We start from the raw sequence: 18723 nt of genomic DNA on the forward strand, positions 1-18723 counted from the left end.
AAGAAAATTCTAAGCAAAAAAGATTATCACGTGTAAAGAATATTAAATAATAGCTAAATTATTAATGTCCCAAAAAATGTTAAAATATCAAGAATTTATGGACAAATAGTGGAATGTCAACAACTACAAAATACAAATAGGGCTGAAGAGGAACAAATTATCAATTATAGTTAAAGAATTAAACTCTCCCTTCCCCCAAATGATAAAATTAAATGATGATCAAACTACATCAAAGATATAGTTGATCTAACAAACACAACCAATAAACAGAATCTACCCACATCCACACACACACAAGTATATCAGTCTCCACCAAGTGCCCATGGGTAGTTTACAAGTACATTCTGGACCATGAGCAAGCCTCATGAAATTTAGAAGAATGGAAATCATACAGAACATGTCCCGTGATTATAATGAGGCTGAACTAGCAATCAGAAACAAAAGGCAACAAGGAAAATTGTGAACATCTAGCAACTCAACAGTGCAAGTCTAAACAACCTGGGGCTTAAAGATAAAGTATTAATGAAAATCAAAAAGTTCACATTAATGGGATGAATTGAAGCCATGCTGGGAAGAAATCTTAGAGCATTAAACACTCTGGAAGGAAGAAAATTAGGCATCTAAGGTCCAACCGGAAAAACATCAAACAATCCAAAGCAAGTAGAAGGCAGGAAATGATCAAAATATGAATATAAATCATTGAGTACAGAGTCAAGAGAAAGGAAGAAACAACAGAACAAAAACTGGGTCTTTAAAAGCAGTAAAGTTGATAAACTAGCAAGACTCACAAAGGGGTTGAGGACAATTCAAGACATGAGTATGTAGAGAGCAGAGTCTTCACCACATTTAGAGGGGAAGCAGAGAAAAGACCAGATCAGGAATCACCTCCAAAGGCATGAGGCACACCTTCAACTGAGTACTACCTCCATCTACGACCAAGCTCCTAAGTTTCTACCACCTCCACAAAGTGTCACCTCCTGGGGACTCAACAGTCAACACATGAGCTGGTGAGGGACCTTCTATTATTAACCTACACAATATGTTCTAGAAAATAGAGGGACACATGCTTACTAAGTTGTTTTGTGTAGCTACCACAACTTTGACACCAAAACCAGATGAAGAAAAGACAAAATAAAAGACAGCAGATGGGTATCTCTAAATAAGCCTAGCTGCAAAAAAAGTCTTCTACAGATTGAATCTTAGCAAACTGAAATCAACATCATATGAAAAAAGTGTGGACAAGGGAACTGTGGGGTTTCGTTTAGGCATAGAACATGGATTCAAATGTTTCAATACCCTGCCTTAGTAGTCTCATTTGCATAAGCCATTTGATTGTATTTAGCAAATAAAGCAAAATTCTATGGAATTATGAAGCCAGTTGTGGTAGCAGGAAGAGGAGAACCCCTGCAGCTCACTAGCAAACCAACCTAGCTGAAATAGCAAGTTTCCATTCCAATGAGAGACCCTGCCTCAAAAGACATGGTGAGGAACAATTGAGAAAGACAAAAAGATGCCCAACCTTGATCTCTGACCTCCTTATGCATGAGCACAGGTAAACACATGTGCATACACATGCATACACTACAAAACACACATATGTACACATATACAACAAAGACCTATTTTCTCACTGCTGCTGTTAGCATAGTGTAGGTACTTTTGGCAATAATGAGGACTCTACAGTGACTTAAGGGTACAGACATATGTTTGTACCAGAACAATTGAAAATGGCTGTATTAGAAGATGACATTATATTCAATGTAAAATTTCAAGCAACAGAGCTGGAGAAATGGTTCAGCAGGTAAGAAAGCTTGAAGCTCTTGCAGAAGACCTGAGTGTGGTCCCCATCCCCCAAATCATGCAACTTACAGCCAACCCCTCATTCACCTCTATTAACTCCAGCTCCAGGGGATCCGACACCTTTTTCTGGAATGCGAGAGCATCTGCACTCTTGTAAAATGGTATCTACACATTAGTATAATTTTTAAAAATAAGTTTTCAATAAATACACACAAAAAGTTTTATGAAAAACACATAAAATCACATTTCTGTATGAGGTTTCTAAAACCAAAATTAAAACGAAGAACCATTTATAATTATGAAACACAAAATAAAATACTTAGGTAGAAGCTTCGCAAAACATGTACAGAATTTTTGGACTCAAATTTACAAAATGTTGATTTATTTATTTAAACACATCATAAATAATATGAGAAAGAAGTCAGAGAAACATTACACTTTACAATAGCCACAAAAATAAAATATCTTGGGATACATCTAACCAAACAAGTGAAAGACCAGAATGACAAGAATTTTAAGTCTTTGATGATATAGATTGAAGAGATATCAGCAAATGGAAATATCTTCCATGCTCTTGCACATGTAGGTTCAACATAACAAAAATGGCACTCTTACTAAAAGCAACCCCCAACAGATTCAGTGCAATCCCCATCAAAATCCTGTCACAATTCTTCATAGACCTTTAAAGAACAATACTAAATTTTATATGGAAAAACAAAAATTCAGAATATTTAAAACAATCCTATACAGTAAAGGAACTTCTGGAGGCATCACCATCTTTGACTTCAAACTCTACTATTGAGCTTGGTAATAAAAACAGCTTGGTGTTGGCATAAAAACAGGAGGACCAATGAAATTAAATCAAAGATCCTCACATTAATCCACACACCTATGAACACCTGATTTTTGACAAAGAAACCAAAATGGTACCTTGGTAGACGTAAGACTTTTCTAGTGGCTTGGCTGTTTCGCTTTTCTGACCTTCAGCTTGAACCCCAATATCTGTCTCTGTGTTTTTACTGTTCGGGGTACACTGTGGAGTTAGCAGAGTGAGGGGATAACTCCATGAAGGTCATTAGGTCATGAAGCTAATGGCAAAAATAACAGTATTCTGCAGAACTGTGCCGAGTTGCTAATTTTCAAGACAGGTATCGAACCAACCTGATGAGGGAAAAATAGTTTGAACTCATGGCACCAGAACAATCTGATATTTTCATGGGGAGAGAACTGAGCTAAGCCTCATATATAAAGCCACATATATAAAACCTTCAGAATATACATGCATTTAAAAGATAAAAAGTGATCTTAAAAGATAGAAAGATATCTAAAATGGTATTTGACTTAACATCCAAAATAGAAACCATAAAAAAAAGAAACTGGTAAAATGGAAATTTTAAAATCCTATGGTGAAATGGAAGGTTGAAACAGAAGGCTAACCTGAAGCTGAAGGGCCAGCTAGCCTGGCATTCACAGCAGGAAGCAAGAATCCTGACTCAAATAAGGCAGAAGGAAAGGGCAACACCTGAGGCGGTTCTCTGGCCTCTATAGGTCAGCTGTGCCGTGCGCATGCCCACATTTGTACCCAGAATCACAAGACAGACAAGTAGATAAATAAAAAGTTAATGATAGCCTTCTGCATGTCTCCCAGTCTCCTCTATCTTTCATTCATCCTTTTTGGAAGACCAGAACTGGCCAAAGGAGATGCCATCTTCTGTGGGCTACACCAAGAGCCTGAACTAAAAGCCCGTGAAACAAATCATAGCCACTGCAAGGTCCATCTGACTGGCAGCCACTTTGTCATGTCTCAGAGGCAGATCCTCATCAGCCAGTCTTGGTTTGGCTCATCATGACTCATAGGTCCGCAAAAGTAGACTGAAAGTATATTTTATCCCTACAGCTCCTTATTTCTACTTTTGTCTGTGTTCAGCTATCAGCACCCCTGGGAACCTCAGATTAAATAGTGGGGACAGAGATGAGTGGGTCCCATCAAAGCACCACGATAACTCTCCCTGCCTAAACCGCTGCTCCTGAGGCTATTTCAAAGTGCTCTCATTTTCTTATACTGATAGGTCCATCTCAGTGGCTCGCGTTCAGCCAAGAACCACAGCCTAGTGATCTATTGCCTTTATCTACTTGTATGTCACTGCTTTAGACATTCATGTAATTCTGAAGCACAGACTAAATGAGAGAAATTGACCAAAGACAAATGAGAGTATATCCTTATGAATGATTATGAATATATATTAATGTATATGTATATGTACACCATGCTTGTACAGTGAGCACACTCATCTGAAAAGATTAAGGAACATATCTATCATATATATTCATATCATACATATCCATAAAACATAATCAGGGAGTGGAACGGGAGAAGTAAAATATTGTTCCTTAATTAAAGAGTGCTCTTAGACAAATATATATCCTGGAAAATGTTTCCAAATACTTAAAAATGTACCACGTAACAAACCTTCGGTAAGTGACTGGCACTAAAAGGGATACACTCTCCCACACTGCCCAGATGTGTCGGGCCCTCAACCATCTTGGTCCATGCAAACACACTCTACCATTCTCACAGTGACAAAATTGTCTAGCAATCCATCTCTCAGAAGATAATCCTGTTGTTAAATGATGCATGCCTGTGCTTTCAAAACTGAGTTCCTTCGTCATTCCTGAAACACGGATGATCTGGATTTTGGGGATGGACCATGGCCATGCATGAAAAAGGAATGTCAGAGTAGTGTGGTTGACAATCTAGCCCTCAGCCCTGGTGTTCCTTTGCTGGACTGTTTGATCAATAGGGAGGATGCATGAGGCCACACAAAACACTGAGCATAGAAACAGGTCTGAAATCTCAAGCTGTATTATGCTGCGGCTCTAACCCCTACTCTGTAATTGAAAACACACACCCCATGTCTAAAGTAAGGGAACAAACGTCTATCTGCATCTTTTCCTCCGACCTTGGTTTTCATAATTTGCATGTGACACATCTGTTTTTATTGTCACTTCGACTTTTCAAATGAAACACAGGGAGGAAGGAGGGGTCCTAAGGTAGCTCCCCTACAAAGTTTTGACTCCTTGAACAGCGGCAGATCTGTGGGCACTGCTCACAGGAAAGAATACAGCGCAGTCTAACCTGCTGGAAACGTTTTAAGGCCTTCCCATCTCTCTGTCTCTCACATCTTTTTCGACACGCCCTCTTCCCTCTGCTCTTGGCATTAACTGCTTCTCCACTTCCTTTACATCAGTGGGAACACTTCCTGCATGGGTGTCAGGATCTCTGGAAGGGTCAGGGGCTGCCCTGCAGAGGAAATGACAAACTGTGAAATGTGAAAGAGCAATTCCTTCCACATGTTCGCTCCTTCCAGGAGCAGTGAGGGGCTGTCAGCTAGCATCACTGTGGGCCCAGGCAGGGCTCTGCACCACAGTTCTGTCAAAACCAATCTACGGACTTGCGGGCCTGCGTGTCTGCTTCAAGCTTTCTCAGCACCAGAGGCTTCAGACATGGCTTTGAGATGGAAGTGGATTAAACGTGAAAGGCTGTGAGGGATGGTGAAGAGCCCTAGAAAATAAGCTCAAGATGAAAACAAATTACAATGATTTTTTTCTTTTTTGTTTTTTACGCAATCCACTAATGGTAGGAGAGCTAGCTCAGTTCCAACTGAGAAGAATTTGCTCAACTAAGTTTGTTTAGGGAGTTTGGCGTTACAGCTACCAGAAGGCTTGTTCCGTTTGCAAAGAAGCCTAGACAGTGACCACATCGATGCTTAAAGGAAAGCAAGAGGAGGGGAATGAAACAGGCAAGAGGGCGTGGGGATAGGAAGAAAAAGTATCAATTACTGCATTAAAAAGGGGGATCTAAATTAAAGAATTTTGAAGCTTTTCTGTGACTTATAATATTTCGTGCATTTCCATATCTTAAGTAAAGACATTTTAAAATGCAGGTAATTAGCTCTTTATGCAGATGAATCACTTTGAAACACACTGTGGTTCCCTGAGGCTCAGTTTTGTACTCAGATGAAGGATTTGGACCTATGGATGCTATCTGAAGACAAAATAATCCTCCAGACCAAATGCCGTGGAGTCTAGCATTTACTTTAAAGTTTCAACAAATGGGATTTCTAAGTAGTCATTCAAAAATACTTCCAATTATGGCTATCTCGTGTAGAAGTGCTCTTTCTTTGGAAGCTCTCTGCAGTGGTGATGGTCGTCTGTAACCTGGAACTATCTCAGACCATGTGTCCCTAAGCTCAGCTTCAACTGTTATCAGCAACATCCTGTGGACTGTTTTCAAGTTCAAGATTCATAATTTCAGGATTCTTCCACAGCAATGGGGTAACAACTGACAAATTATTGTGTGTGTGTGTGTGTGTGTGTGTGTAGAGAGACAGAGACAGAGAGACACAGAGAGACACAGAGAGACACAGAGAGAGGAGAGAGAGAGGGAGAGGGAGAGGGAGAGAGACAGAGACAGAGAGACAGAGAGAGAGAGGAGAGAGAGGGGGGGAGGAAGGGAGATTGATATATAAGCATTATATACACACATCTACATCATATACACATATATGATACAGATAACTAATACCTTCAAGAAGTTCTAGGAGACTGAGACAAGAGGATTGTTAATTCAAGGCCAGCACAAACCATATAGTGAGACTATAAATTGAAGAAACAGTAAAACAATCATAAACAATAACTCTGTCTTATCGAAGCTCAGTATAAATTGCAGACTGGAACTTTCACAATGTAACATGGAGATCTAGTTAAAACTGGCTACAGAAACTTGACCCCAACACTCACAAGCTGTTGTTTGTCACAGAGAAGGCAGCTAACCCTGGTAACTCTCCTGACCTGCTAGCTCTTGCTTCCTAAGCATGCAGATAAAGGATGTTCAGCTTAATGGGGAGTGTCCTTGCTGTCCTCGCTGTGCTTCTGCTTCTCCCACTGATAGTGCTTTGACCTGTTTGTCCTCTCACTGTGTTCTGTTGGACAGACAACTTGGCACAGTCCTCCCATGGAGCTACCTAGAAAGGTCCTGAAATAAGAAAAAGGAAGAAAAGAAAGAAGAAAGAGAAGGAAGCAAAGGAAAACTACAGTTTTTAAATGAAAGAATAAACGTATAACTGATTGATTTTTAAGGTTCTAGTATTATAATAAACCACCAACAAAGAAATTGAAGAAAATAACTTCAAAAATAAGTCTTAAGTCTTTCTTCAGGGCTTAAGACCAAGAAAGGAGTAAGGCATTGGGATTAACCAGGAATCTTGAGGATTTCTGTACTCATTAGAAATGACAAAGAATTTTAGCAGCCATTTAAAAATGTTGGTCAGTTGATTTTTGACCAGCATGCAAAGGCAACTCAACCTTATAAAAACTATGTCTGCAAAGGATATTAGAAGTTGACTTTCCTGTGCAAAGAACACCACCTCCCCCCGCCAAGTTGATCTCAACTATGTCCTTAATTCAAAAACCAAACTTCAAATGAATCATCCATCTAAACTTTCAGAAGAAAGCAGAAAGTCTTGTGAACAGAAGCAAGGCAGAGTTTGAAGGCATGACACGAAAAGATTAATCGACTTTGCCTGATGGACAGGACTTAATCAAAATCCAGGAGGCTCATTTTATGAAAGACGGGGCTAAAAAACCAGCAAGGTCAAAGGCAGGTGAGGAGAAAATATTTGCAGCGAACATATTCCTGAAAGGACTTGTCAGAAAAAACTCGGCATTAAGAAAACTAAAAGCATAATTTAAAACTGACAACGAGATCCAGAGGTGAGACACCACTGGGATAGTCTTTGCCTAGCAAACAACGCCTTCAATTCAACCCAAGGTACCATTTAAACCCAGTGTGGGCATACACTTGTAACCCCCATGCTCCAAAGGTGAAGCAGGAGAATCAGAAGCTGAAGGTCATCTTCAACTGCATAGTGAGTTCAAGATCAGCCTGGCCAGCTTCACCATACACTGTTTCAAAACAAACAAACAAACAAACAAACAAGCAAATAAAGACTGGAGAAATGGTAACTGCTCCAAGGACACTAATATGTGAACACAATTTACAGCTTCTGTGGACACAATTTACGGCTTCACTAAGTCTGTTATACTGTTGCTGTAGGAAATGTCTGCTTCATACTACTCAATTTTTATATGAGTTAATGCTCACTAGGGCTGCTTTTGGACTGTGGCAACCCCTCCTATTCCAGCCAAGTTAGGTGGTCTGTTTTTAAATAGAAAACCTACATACTGTCAGACACTTGTCATGTGCAATGTGGGCTACACCATGGAAGAGAGTACTCCAGGATTGATGATGGGGTTATGCACTGAGAAATCCAGCTGAAGTTAAAAATATCCTTTAGAAAGTGAATTTAAGAGACCTAGCATCTGGCAAAATGTCTCCTTGTGACCATGAGGCTGACTACAGCTCTGGCTCCATGCTGCTGTCCACTGTCAGGAAAGAGAACCATGCTATCCATAACTAGTCTGAGAAAATAGCAACTCAGTAATGGACAGAAAATTTCTACTAGCTACTTAATGTTTCTCTATCACTGTAAAATGGAAAAATCCTAATTCTGGTCTTCTGATGTCATAGACTCTATTATAATCAACAAATGGTTCTTTGTTTCCTCTTCTAGGTGATGTGATTTATAGCTATTGACAGGGAAGTGTTAGGAGGGGGAGAAAGATAGATGATAGATAGATAGATAGATAGATAGATAGATAGATAGATAGATAGATAGATAGATAGATGATAGATAGATAGATAATAGATAGATAGATAGATGATAGATAGATAGATAGATAGATGATAGATAGATAGATAGATAAATGATAGATAATAGATAGATGATAGATAGATGATAGATAGATAGATAGATAGATAGATAGATAGATAGATAGATAGATAGATGAGAGCTTTGCCTCATCTAATATCTAATATCATCTAATAAAAAACCAGTTGTCTTTTACAGTATGCTCAAGCAAGGAGGGCTGGAGCTAACTAGGACAGAGGACAAATATGACTCCTCAACAGCACACATTTCTCACAATTGTTCCCTCACTTTCCAACTACACTTGCTCCTTCTCTGGGTCTGTATTCTGCCCCAGAAGTTCTGCCAACTCTTTATGGAAAAGATACTGAAAGAATCCACGCTTCCTACTGGCCGTGTAGACATGTTTGTATCATAATGGAGTAAAAAGCCTCAAGTAAATCTCTGAAGGTCAAGAGATGGACACTTTTGGTTAACAACTCCACAACATGTAACAGTGAGGTTTGTTCATTGTGACTGCACAATAAAATTCTTTTGCATTCAGAATCACAAAGCATCCACAGACCTTGCCAGGAACTGTTGTTCTTGCAAGACATCCATATGCAAAACAAATTGTCAAACAGAATCACCATTTCTCTAGCGGTTAGCCTAAAAAGTAAGACGACTTGAAAGATGGAGATCACAAAAGTTATACCATCGATATTTTCTTCCAGCCCTTTATAAATATTTCCTGCTCCCAGGCATCCATGTAGTTACATGTTGAAAACATCAACCATGAACTATGTGCAAAATCCTTTTGGGAAAGAGTGTGTACACTCTTGCAAGGGAACATGAAAGCCACTTCTTTATGATTTGGGGACAGAATAGTAGATTTGACAAATTGCATATGGAACCTACCAATACAAGACAGCTTGTTGAAGATCATAAATACATTTTTTCAGGTAGAAATTTCATGTCCATAAGTATACCACGTGGTCCCAACTTCCCCACATTTCCTTCTTTCAGTTGTAAATAGCCAGAAAGTCATCAAGCCAGGGTTTAATAAAGTTTTAATTTGAAATGAATTACCACATGTTGTGTTTGTTTACCCATTATTAACTCTCTTAGTAACACATCAGTGACAACAAACAGCACACTGTACCACAGCCCTGATATAACAGAATATAAGCCCCTGGCAGATATTAGCCACTAACAATAAGCTGAGGAGCTTCCAAGAAAAATAAATAAAATCAAGCAATAGAGGACATATGTACTGGGAGGAATTTTTTGTGTTCTGGTTTTGTATAAATCTGCTCATGACAGAAGGAGACAGCCCTTCTACCACCTTTGAACATGAAACTTACATTAGTCTCTGAGCTCAGAGCAAAGCAAAACAACAATCAGTTTTTTCTAAAGCAAAGCCTAAGAAATTCTCTCATTCGGTGCGTATTGCATTTGCATACAAAATGTGTTGGTGTTCTTCTTTCCCAGTGTGCACCTGTCCTCTTTGAGCAGAGCTGGGGGTAGTGCTCTAAAAGTCAAGTTCATAGCATGGTGTGTCTCATCTAGGGAATGTACCCATATTGTCCTAGGAAAGACAAAAAAGCAAAAAGTATCTGGTGAAAAAGTGGTCCAAAAGTAATTACTTTTAATCTTCTCCTCAGTATCCTAAAACTAGATAAAAATATCAGTGGTAGGAAATATCATTATTTAAGTCAGAACCCACCATATTAAACGTTAAGAATTCTAAAATAAGACGATGTTATACTAAAATATTTTTTTAAAGTAATACATTCTACAAGTGCACATATCTTACAGTGTTCAGTGACTTCAGAGTTGACCTTTTGAACTTGATATTCAAGCAAGATCAATGGCATGCTTTCTCTTCTTTTTAGTCCAATGACGTCACAATCCTCCCCTTTCTATTTCTTGCTTTATTTTTCTTTGGGTGATGATCTCCCCCGTCGAGAGAAGCTCTGACAGTGTCTCCCTTTTCAACATCTCCGGTTTCCAGTGTCACAGTCCATTTCCTGCAGCTCCACTAGAACAGCATTGACAGGGCTCAGAAGGAAAGCCTTTGTTTCTTGCAGCTCTGGAGGTCGGTGCTTAAGAGGCTGTGTCTAGGGAGTGTCTTCAGGTTGGCTAGATGAGACAGATCCCAGCAGTTTTAAATCCTGGGAGATTACAGAGCTGTTTGGTGATAGCAAAGGTACTTTCTGTATCACCCATTTCTACTAATGCACTCTTAAGGGCAGAGACACCAAGATACAAACACCCCCAAAAAAACAAACAAAAAACATTAGGGGCTTAAATCTTTTACATCCCAATACAAAATGCTTGCACTCAGCTACAAACGCATTTTGAGGATGATCACGTCTACTTTTTAACTCCCCAAAATAGCTCAAGATGCACTTCCATGCTCCTTCCTGTTACAAGTAAATTAAATGTAAGTTCTGAAGGGTGTAAATAATACACTTAGTTCAAATTGCTTTATAGCTGTGGAATTTATTACATGATTCAATATATACCTGGGCCCTAATTTATCTTCAATATTTAAGGTCAGTATTATATAATTTGATCTTTATGTATTCTTTGTGTAAAATTTTAATGTAACATTTTCAGGTCCACATGATTTTAGAGAGTGTGGCATCTCAGTGGTCCTTAACTGATGATGTCAGCTGAGTCACAAGCAAGCAAAATGTCAGAGAGGATAAGAAAGTCCAAGGCTCAGGCTCAACCTCTGCTTGAGAGGAGCAAACCATGACTTGAACCTAGCAGTCGGTGGAATCCTGCTGTGCCCAATAAGACATCACTCCTAAGGAAGTAAAAAGTTCCAAACATGACTTAACAGGTGTTAATCACTTATTGAGAAGTTTGAAGTTGCCAACTAATCAACTAATCAAAAGAAAACAAAAACAAACAAACAAACAAGCAAGCAAAAACTCAGCAAGGTAGAGGTGAACCAGAGGCGGCATCATGCGGCCAGTTTGATCATAATGGAGAAGTGCCAGCTTCCTATTCCAGAATCGTGGCTAAACGCTCTCTCTCTCTCTCTCTCTCTCTCTCTCTCTCTCTCTCTCTCTCTCTCTCTCTCTCTCTCTCTCTCAGAGAGCTTTGCTTTGTCTCTACATCCCCTCCCTCCTTCATTGAAACTAATCAGTTGCAGTTTGACCTGGAACCTATTTCCTCCCTGCATTCTATTTCTCTTCTCAATGTCTTAGCTCTTGTCTCAGTGGGAAAGTACTGACTCCAGAAGCATGAGACCCTTCATCTGATTCCCCAGGACCCACATTAAAAACAAAACTAGATATGGTGGCAGGTGTCTGTAATCTCAGAGCTGAGGGCGGCAGAGTGAGAAGGATCTCTGAGCTCACGGCTAGTGAGCCAGTCGAATGTAATCAGGTGTAAAAGAAGCTGCAGGCAGGCCTGCTTTTTGTCCTGCCCGGCTCCAGCACGGCTAGCTTAAAACCCGAAATAACAACACACAAACTGTATTCATTTAAACACTGCCTGGCCCATTGGTTTCAGCCTCTTATTAGCTAATTCTCACATCTTGCTTTAACCCATATTTAGTAAAGTGTGTAGCACCACGAGGTGGTGTCTTACCGGGAAAGATTCAGCATGTCTAACCTGGTGGCTGGCTTCATGGCGTCTGTCTCACTGAGGAGAGGCATGGCATCTGACTAACTTCCTTTCTTCCCAGCATTCTGTTCTGTCTACTCCACCTATCTAAACTCTGCCCTATCAAAAAGCCAAGGCAGTTTTTTTATTAACCAATGAGAGTCCTCCATCAATCAGGGAGACACCCTGCCTCAAAAAATAAGGTGGAAATTGGACAGTGGTAGCACATACCTTTAATCCCAGCATTTGGGAAGCAGAGGGAGGCAGATCTTTGTGAGTTCAAGGCCAGCCTGCTCTATAAAGTGAGTTCGAGGATAGCAGGGCTGTTACACAGAGAAACTTTGTCTCAAAAACCATAATAATAACAACAATATTATTATTATTATATAATAATAATAATAATAATGAGAGAGTCATTCATGATACTCAGTGTTGATTTCTGGCCTCCATGGCATGCCTACACACATACACACACACACACACACACACAAACAAGTGTAACCTCAACATGCATGCATACACACAACATATACATGCATACCCCCCCATATGCATGCAAGCATACACACATACATACCCACACATACACACATATATATTCATACACACACACACACACACACACATATATACACAGTGCAAACACTCAGAGGAAGAGGAGAAGACTAAAATAAAAAGAAATTATATAAGGGAAATACAGCAAAACATAATTGCCAAAATCAAGGATGGAGTATTCGTACATGTTGTGTTATTTTCTTTACTGTATAATTAAACCAATTGACAATTTCAAAGAAAATACTCACTACAGGGTTTGTTACTAGTAATTAGTATGAGTGCCCCTCCTTGCCATAAGACTGTGACTGCTAGTTCTGCACGAGCTGCCACTCCATCACACATGTCAGGTGGGCTGATGCTATTTACTATTAGAGTATTCATCCATTTACAAAAACCCATGACTAAAACCTAAAAGTTATTACTAAAAGGTAATAGGTAATAACTTTGTGCTGCAAATGATAATTTCAAACAAGGCTCTTCTGAAAATTGAATATTGAAAAACTTGATAGAACTAGTATTTGATAAAACCAATCTTCAAAAATAAAGCCCTACAGCATAAACTATACTACTTGTGAACTTTGCCCTGTGAATACTTTATCTTTTAGACTCACATGTTTGGTTACTACTCTCAAAAAAACATTCAAGAAAGCTGAAATTGTAAACAGGAGACCCAAAAGAAGCCAATTAACCCCACAACTCCAAAAAGCAGCGAAAAAGCAGTCACCAAACAATGGGGTTGTGAAGAATGGTTTGTGTTTCAAGTCAAGGAAATAGTTTTATGCTTATTTGCATAATAGACAACAAGATGTAAAACTTAAGATTCTTGTCATTGGCTATATTCTCTCTATATGGCTCAGTTTAGAAGATGCCTTCTTAGAAAATAAACACTTCTTAATTAGCTCCATTCAGTGTGACACAATTCAGAACACTATATTGGAATGCTGAAGAAAATAAGTCAACCGACCCTGGGAAGAGTGGATGGCGCCGTCTATTGCAGCTTGAGTGTTTCTTGGGGCTTCTTTCTTTGAAGGGCCAGCTGTATTATCCAAATCGAATTCTGCATTCTCTGCCTCCACCATTAAGCACACAGGACGTTCGGGAGAAAGCTGCCTGCGGCTCTCATGGCTTTTTTGATCACTCAAATGCAAAGGAGTTTTAATTACCTATTAAGAGATAAATCAGTTAATAGAAACCGTTGCAAATATTACCTACATAGTTAAAACTCCTCTAGAACAATGGGGGATTTTGAGATATCTAAAAGTACAATTCACTTTTCCAAACTCTGAAGGATTTTGGCTGGTTAAATTATAAAGGTTAAATGATCTCCATAATCATTTAAAATACTATCATGTGCTTTATATGCCTAATTTTTATTTTTAATATTTTATAAGAAAGCGCTGTATGGACTAAACTTCATACTGGGATGAAACTAGCAAATATTCATCTGGTTTTTATTATCTCTAAGAAACAATAGTCTAAGCCAAGAGAGAAACGACAAGAGCAGGAACAGTGCTGAGTGAACAGATGGGTGTTTACTGTGCACTTTTTCTTCCCATGTTTAAGATAACAAAGCGCCGAGGGAAAGACTGAGCGTGCTGAGGATCTGGGGGGAGGACTTCCTTGGGAAAAGGTTTCAGCCTTTCTCGCTTGCACAAGCTCTCCTCTTCAGGCCTTGCACACATGCAAGCGGACTAAACTAGAGCTGCTTGCCAGCCTCCTCCTGAGGGCTCCAGTTACTGCCCCTAATGACAAGGGACAACAATAGCGGTCAGGGTGAAGTCATGAGCTCTGGCTTTGTCTGGCCGGTATCATAGCATTTTCCTCCCACCCACTGACCCTGCAGGAAAAGGGAAGCGAGGATTACCCTGGATTCTTTAATCTCCTCTATACTTAAATTGTAAAAACATTTTTCTGTTCCATCATCTTTTTTGCTTTTTTATGTCATCTGCTATTTTTTTTTTTTTTTTTATTTTCATCCACTACTTGATGAAAACTTTCCTTAGGGTTGGTGGGTTGGTGGGGGATGAGTTGGTGGGGAGGTGGGGAGGTGGGTTGGTGGTGGGCGGATTGGTGGGTTGGTGAGGAGGTGGGGAAGTGGGGAGGTGGGTTGGTGGGGAGGTGGGGAGGTGGGTTGGTGGGGAGGTGGGGAGGTGGGGAGGTGGTGGGTGGGTGGGTGGGGGGGTGGGGAGGTGGGGAGGTGGGGGGGTGGGGCGGGGGGGGGGTGGGGGGGTGGGGAGGTGGGGGAGGGGGGAGGGGGGGGGGGGGGGGGGGGAGGTGGGGAGGGGGGATGGGGTGGGTGGGGGGGTGGGGAGGTGGAGAGGTGGGGAGGTGGGTTGGTGGGGAGGTGGGTTGGTGGTGGGTGGATTGGTGGGTTGGTGGGGAGGTGGAGAAGTGGGGAGGTGGGTTGGTGGGGAGGTGGGTTAGTGGGGAGGTGGGGAGGTGGGGAGGTGGGTTGGTGGGGAGGTGGGGAGGTGGGGAGGTGGGTTGGCGGTGGGTGGGTGTGCACATGCCTGGGAAAGTCAGAGGCTGACATGGTGCTTTTGCCTCCGTCACTCTCTACTTATGTTTTTGAGACAAGGCCTCTTACTGAACCTGGAAATGGCAAGGATGGATGGCAAGTGGGCTGCAAGAGTCCCTCCTCTTTGACCCCACCTCTCCCCACTGTTTGAGTTTACAAATGTCGCCCTATCGAGTGATTTTTGGAGGTGGGGGGAGTTAGTCTCGGGTATGGTTTATTTTGTGTTAGGGATCAAAACTCAGGACCTCAAGCTGGCAAGGCAAGCCACTTTACCTCCCGAGCATCTCCCTAGTCCTAATCATAACAGATTGCTCTTGAGAAAACTCCTACTGGAAAAATCCAACTATTAAGGAATTTTATGTAAAGAAACACATAATTTTTGTATAAGAATTTCCTGTTTGCATCTTTATGACAAAGTGTCTTCATCCCCACTTATTTTTCCTCTCAGTCAGAAAAATCATAGGCCTTGTGCTATGCCATTATGCTTGTCGGTTAAGTGGACTTCCTCCCCAACTAGAGATCTAGAAGGCAACAGTTCAAACATTATCTAATAAGTAGTGGAATTGGTGATGAATTCCATCTATGTGTGATATATACTGGCCTGGCAAGCACTGTAGGTAACAGCATTACTTTTCCCCCACTGTGTTTTACTTAATTAAAAACGGGAGAAAATGCTCTTTAAATACAAGTAGATTGTGCTCCAGCCAAATTATTTTAATACAGTTTAATATGCAACTTTTTGTCTTGTAGATTTTAAATCTTGATTTACCCTCAACCTAATAATCTTGCGATTAATACCAGGACTATATGAATTGTTTTTGATGAATCCAGTGCCAACTTTCAAGGCTATAATTTATAGAACACTGAGCTATAAGTACCAGTTAATATGAAAATTAAAGGCTGGTGTAGCCCACAGTGCAGTTGCCTGGCAAATGTGAGGCCTTGAGTTCCACCCCAGGCATCTACAGTGAGATGGAAAAAAAAAAAGAAATAAAGAAGAAAAATTAAAAAAAATCAGTTAAAAATCGCAGGTTCCATGGGTGAGGAGATAGCTCATTGGTTGAGATCATCGTGATGCAATCATGAGTTCCTGGGTTCAGATCTCCAGCACCACATAAAAGCCAAGTAGAGCAGCCCATGCCTGTCACCCTAGAGATGGATAGGGTAGAGCAGGAGGCAGAAAAAGGTGAGTTCTAAGGGCTCATTGGCCAGCTTCTCTAGTGGAAAGAAGAAGCTCTGGGTGTTACTGAGATACCATGTCAAACAAGACAGTACTATAGGAAATACCAAAACTCAAATGTGAACTTGTGTGTGTGTGTGTGCATGTGTGTATGTATATGTATGTGAGCGTATACGTGCGCATGCACACACACATACACACACACATGCACATTTGCAGATTCCTCATATTGTGACTGTATTTTAATTTTCAGTTTATTTTGATTCATGGTGTAATGTTTAAGACTACAGTTGTAAAGCTGTTTCGTTAGGGAGTTTTGGGTGGTTATGTACACTCCTGCATCCCTCTTCAATTTCAGGCTTATATAAATCAATGTTCCTCATTGGTAGGAGCTGTAAGTGACCTTTAATACTTGAAGCACCACTTCAAAATAATTGGTACAAATTCTCAGAGAACGGTGAGGATTTCTTTCCCTGTGGATCTCAGTGACAGATTTATCTCAGGATAACACTCTTTCCGCAATGGCTAGGAAGGCATATATCTAGGTTAGAACTATCTCCCTAACAGTTCTCTAGACAACCCCAATATGGTTTTTCAGCATAATACTCTAAGGGGATTCCCTAAAAAGAAAATACTAGAAAATTTCACCATAAATATAAAAGTAACAGAAAAAGCAATCCCTCAAGACATACAGGAAACTCTCAAACCTAAGACCAAAATTAGACATTTCCTGGAAATATCTTTACCAGGTACATCAATTAAGTAGGTAAATAAGTAGATAAATAGATGATAAATAGATGGATGGACAGATAGACGATAGATAGACAGACAGATAGATGATAGATAGATAGATAGATAGATAGATAGATAGATAGATAGATAGATAGATAGATAGATGATAGATAGATAGATAGATAGATAGATAGATAGATAGATAGATAGATGGATGGATGGATAGATGGATAGATAGATAGATAGATAGATAGATAGATAGATAGATAGATAGATATAAATGGGAGGACAGAGAGATAGACAGACAGATGGTTGATAATCAGATGTGTAAGCAAAGAAAAAATTCAGTTGCACTTTATGATAAAGTCAACCTGGGAAAATACTATAATTAAGAACAAGTTTAGACACAGAAAACAAAATAAATAGACTACAAACAGGTGGTTCACTTTATTCTTAACATATGCAACCATTTTCTTCTCTGGATAATGACGTTTGCCTACAGTGGATTTATGTACTGTCATGTTGTTAAAAGGCTAGGTTCTGCACTGCACAAAAGCTAAACATATACAAATATGTATGCCCAAGTTTGTTTGCTTTAAGTATTTGAGTTTGACATAAAGCATGCTTGGGAGTGGAGTGACGAAGGGAGACAGCGTTCTCATGGCCACTCAACTTCTGCTGATCTTTGTATTTCTTTCTTGTCAGAAAGATAATTCAGAAGGCAGAAGCCCCACCTCATCTCTTCTGTATCCTATCTCAGGCAACTCCCAACACACAAGGGAAGCTTGGTCAGTACTTTTGGTAAGGAAATAACTCATCCTTTCATGGGGTGATAGGGTGAATTTACAGATTGTGAACAGCAGAGAACCAAGAGGCTTGGGTAAGAGTTCTGATTTAATCAATAAACATAACTGCATTAAATTCTCTTTCACTTTACCCACAAACTCACAATTTAACTCTTTATTTCTAAGTATTAATCAATGTGCATTATCAGAAACCAGTTATCTGATGTAATTACTCTTACCTTTTTAAAGAAACTTTATTAATTTTGCAACTTCCAGAAAGGAAGCAATGGTTAGGCAAAAGTGGCTTACTTCAAGTTATTTCCCAATTATGAGCTCATATCACATACCTATAATCCCAGCTCGGTAGCACTCAAAAGGCTGAGATATGAGAATCAAGAGTTTGAAGATAGTCTGTGCTAAAATACCAAATCCAATCTCAAAAAAATTAATAAACAAAACCATCATATTGCAAACCTTAAAATACAAATTGCACAGCCACTGGTCCAAATCTTGGCAAATCAATTCTTCAATTTTTCTGAAGCTGTCCAGTTTCCGGTCATACTTTCCTCGGAGAAGGGGACACTTGAATTTTCCTTCCACTAGACAAAAGTTGTTATCGCACAGGGGAAATGCTGCCCAGCCCACGACCAGGTCACTGGAAGCACATGTTCCACGGAGAAGAAAGAGTTCAAATAAAAAGGACAAGCCAGGTCTCACGGATTTCCTTTGAGGAAGTACCTGTCCAAAATATTGACAGAAGAACATCAAGAGGGTGCTATTCACTCC

The 18723-nt window shown here is 40.0% G+C and overlaps 1 protein-coding gene across 1 annotated transcript in view; it reads right to left on the minus strand.

The window, feature by feature from the left end:
- The window catches only part of LOC119817122, a gene marked incomplete at its 5' end in the record, with an annotated part of 282482 nt that overhangs the window by 156367 nt on the left and 107392 nt on the right, over positions 1–18723 (minus strand). The window contains 2 exons of the mRNA XM_038334317.2: positions 13687–13885; positions 18412–18675. Of these exons, the coding sequence (XP_038190245.2) occupies positions 13687–13885; positions 18412–18675 (463 nt within the window). The remainder of the gene's footprint in view (positions 1–13686; positions 13886–18411; positions 18676–18723) is intronic.

Source organism: Arvicola amphibius, chromosome 6 (genome assembly GCF_903992535.2).
Source record: "Arvicola amphibius chromosome 6, mArvAmp1.2, whole genome shotgun sequence".
NCBI classification, from domain to species: domain Eukaryota; kingdom Metazoa; phylum Chordata; class Mammalia; order Rodentia; family Cricetidae; genus Arvicola; species Arvicola amphibius.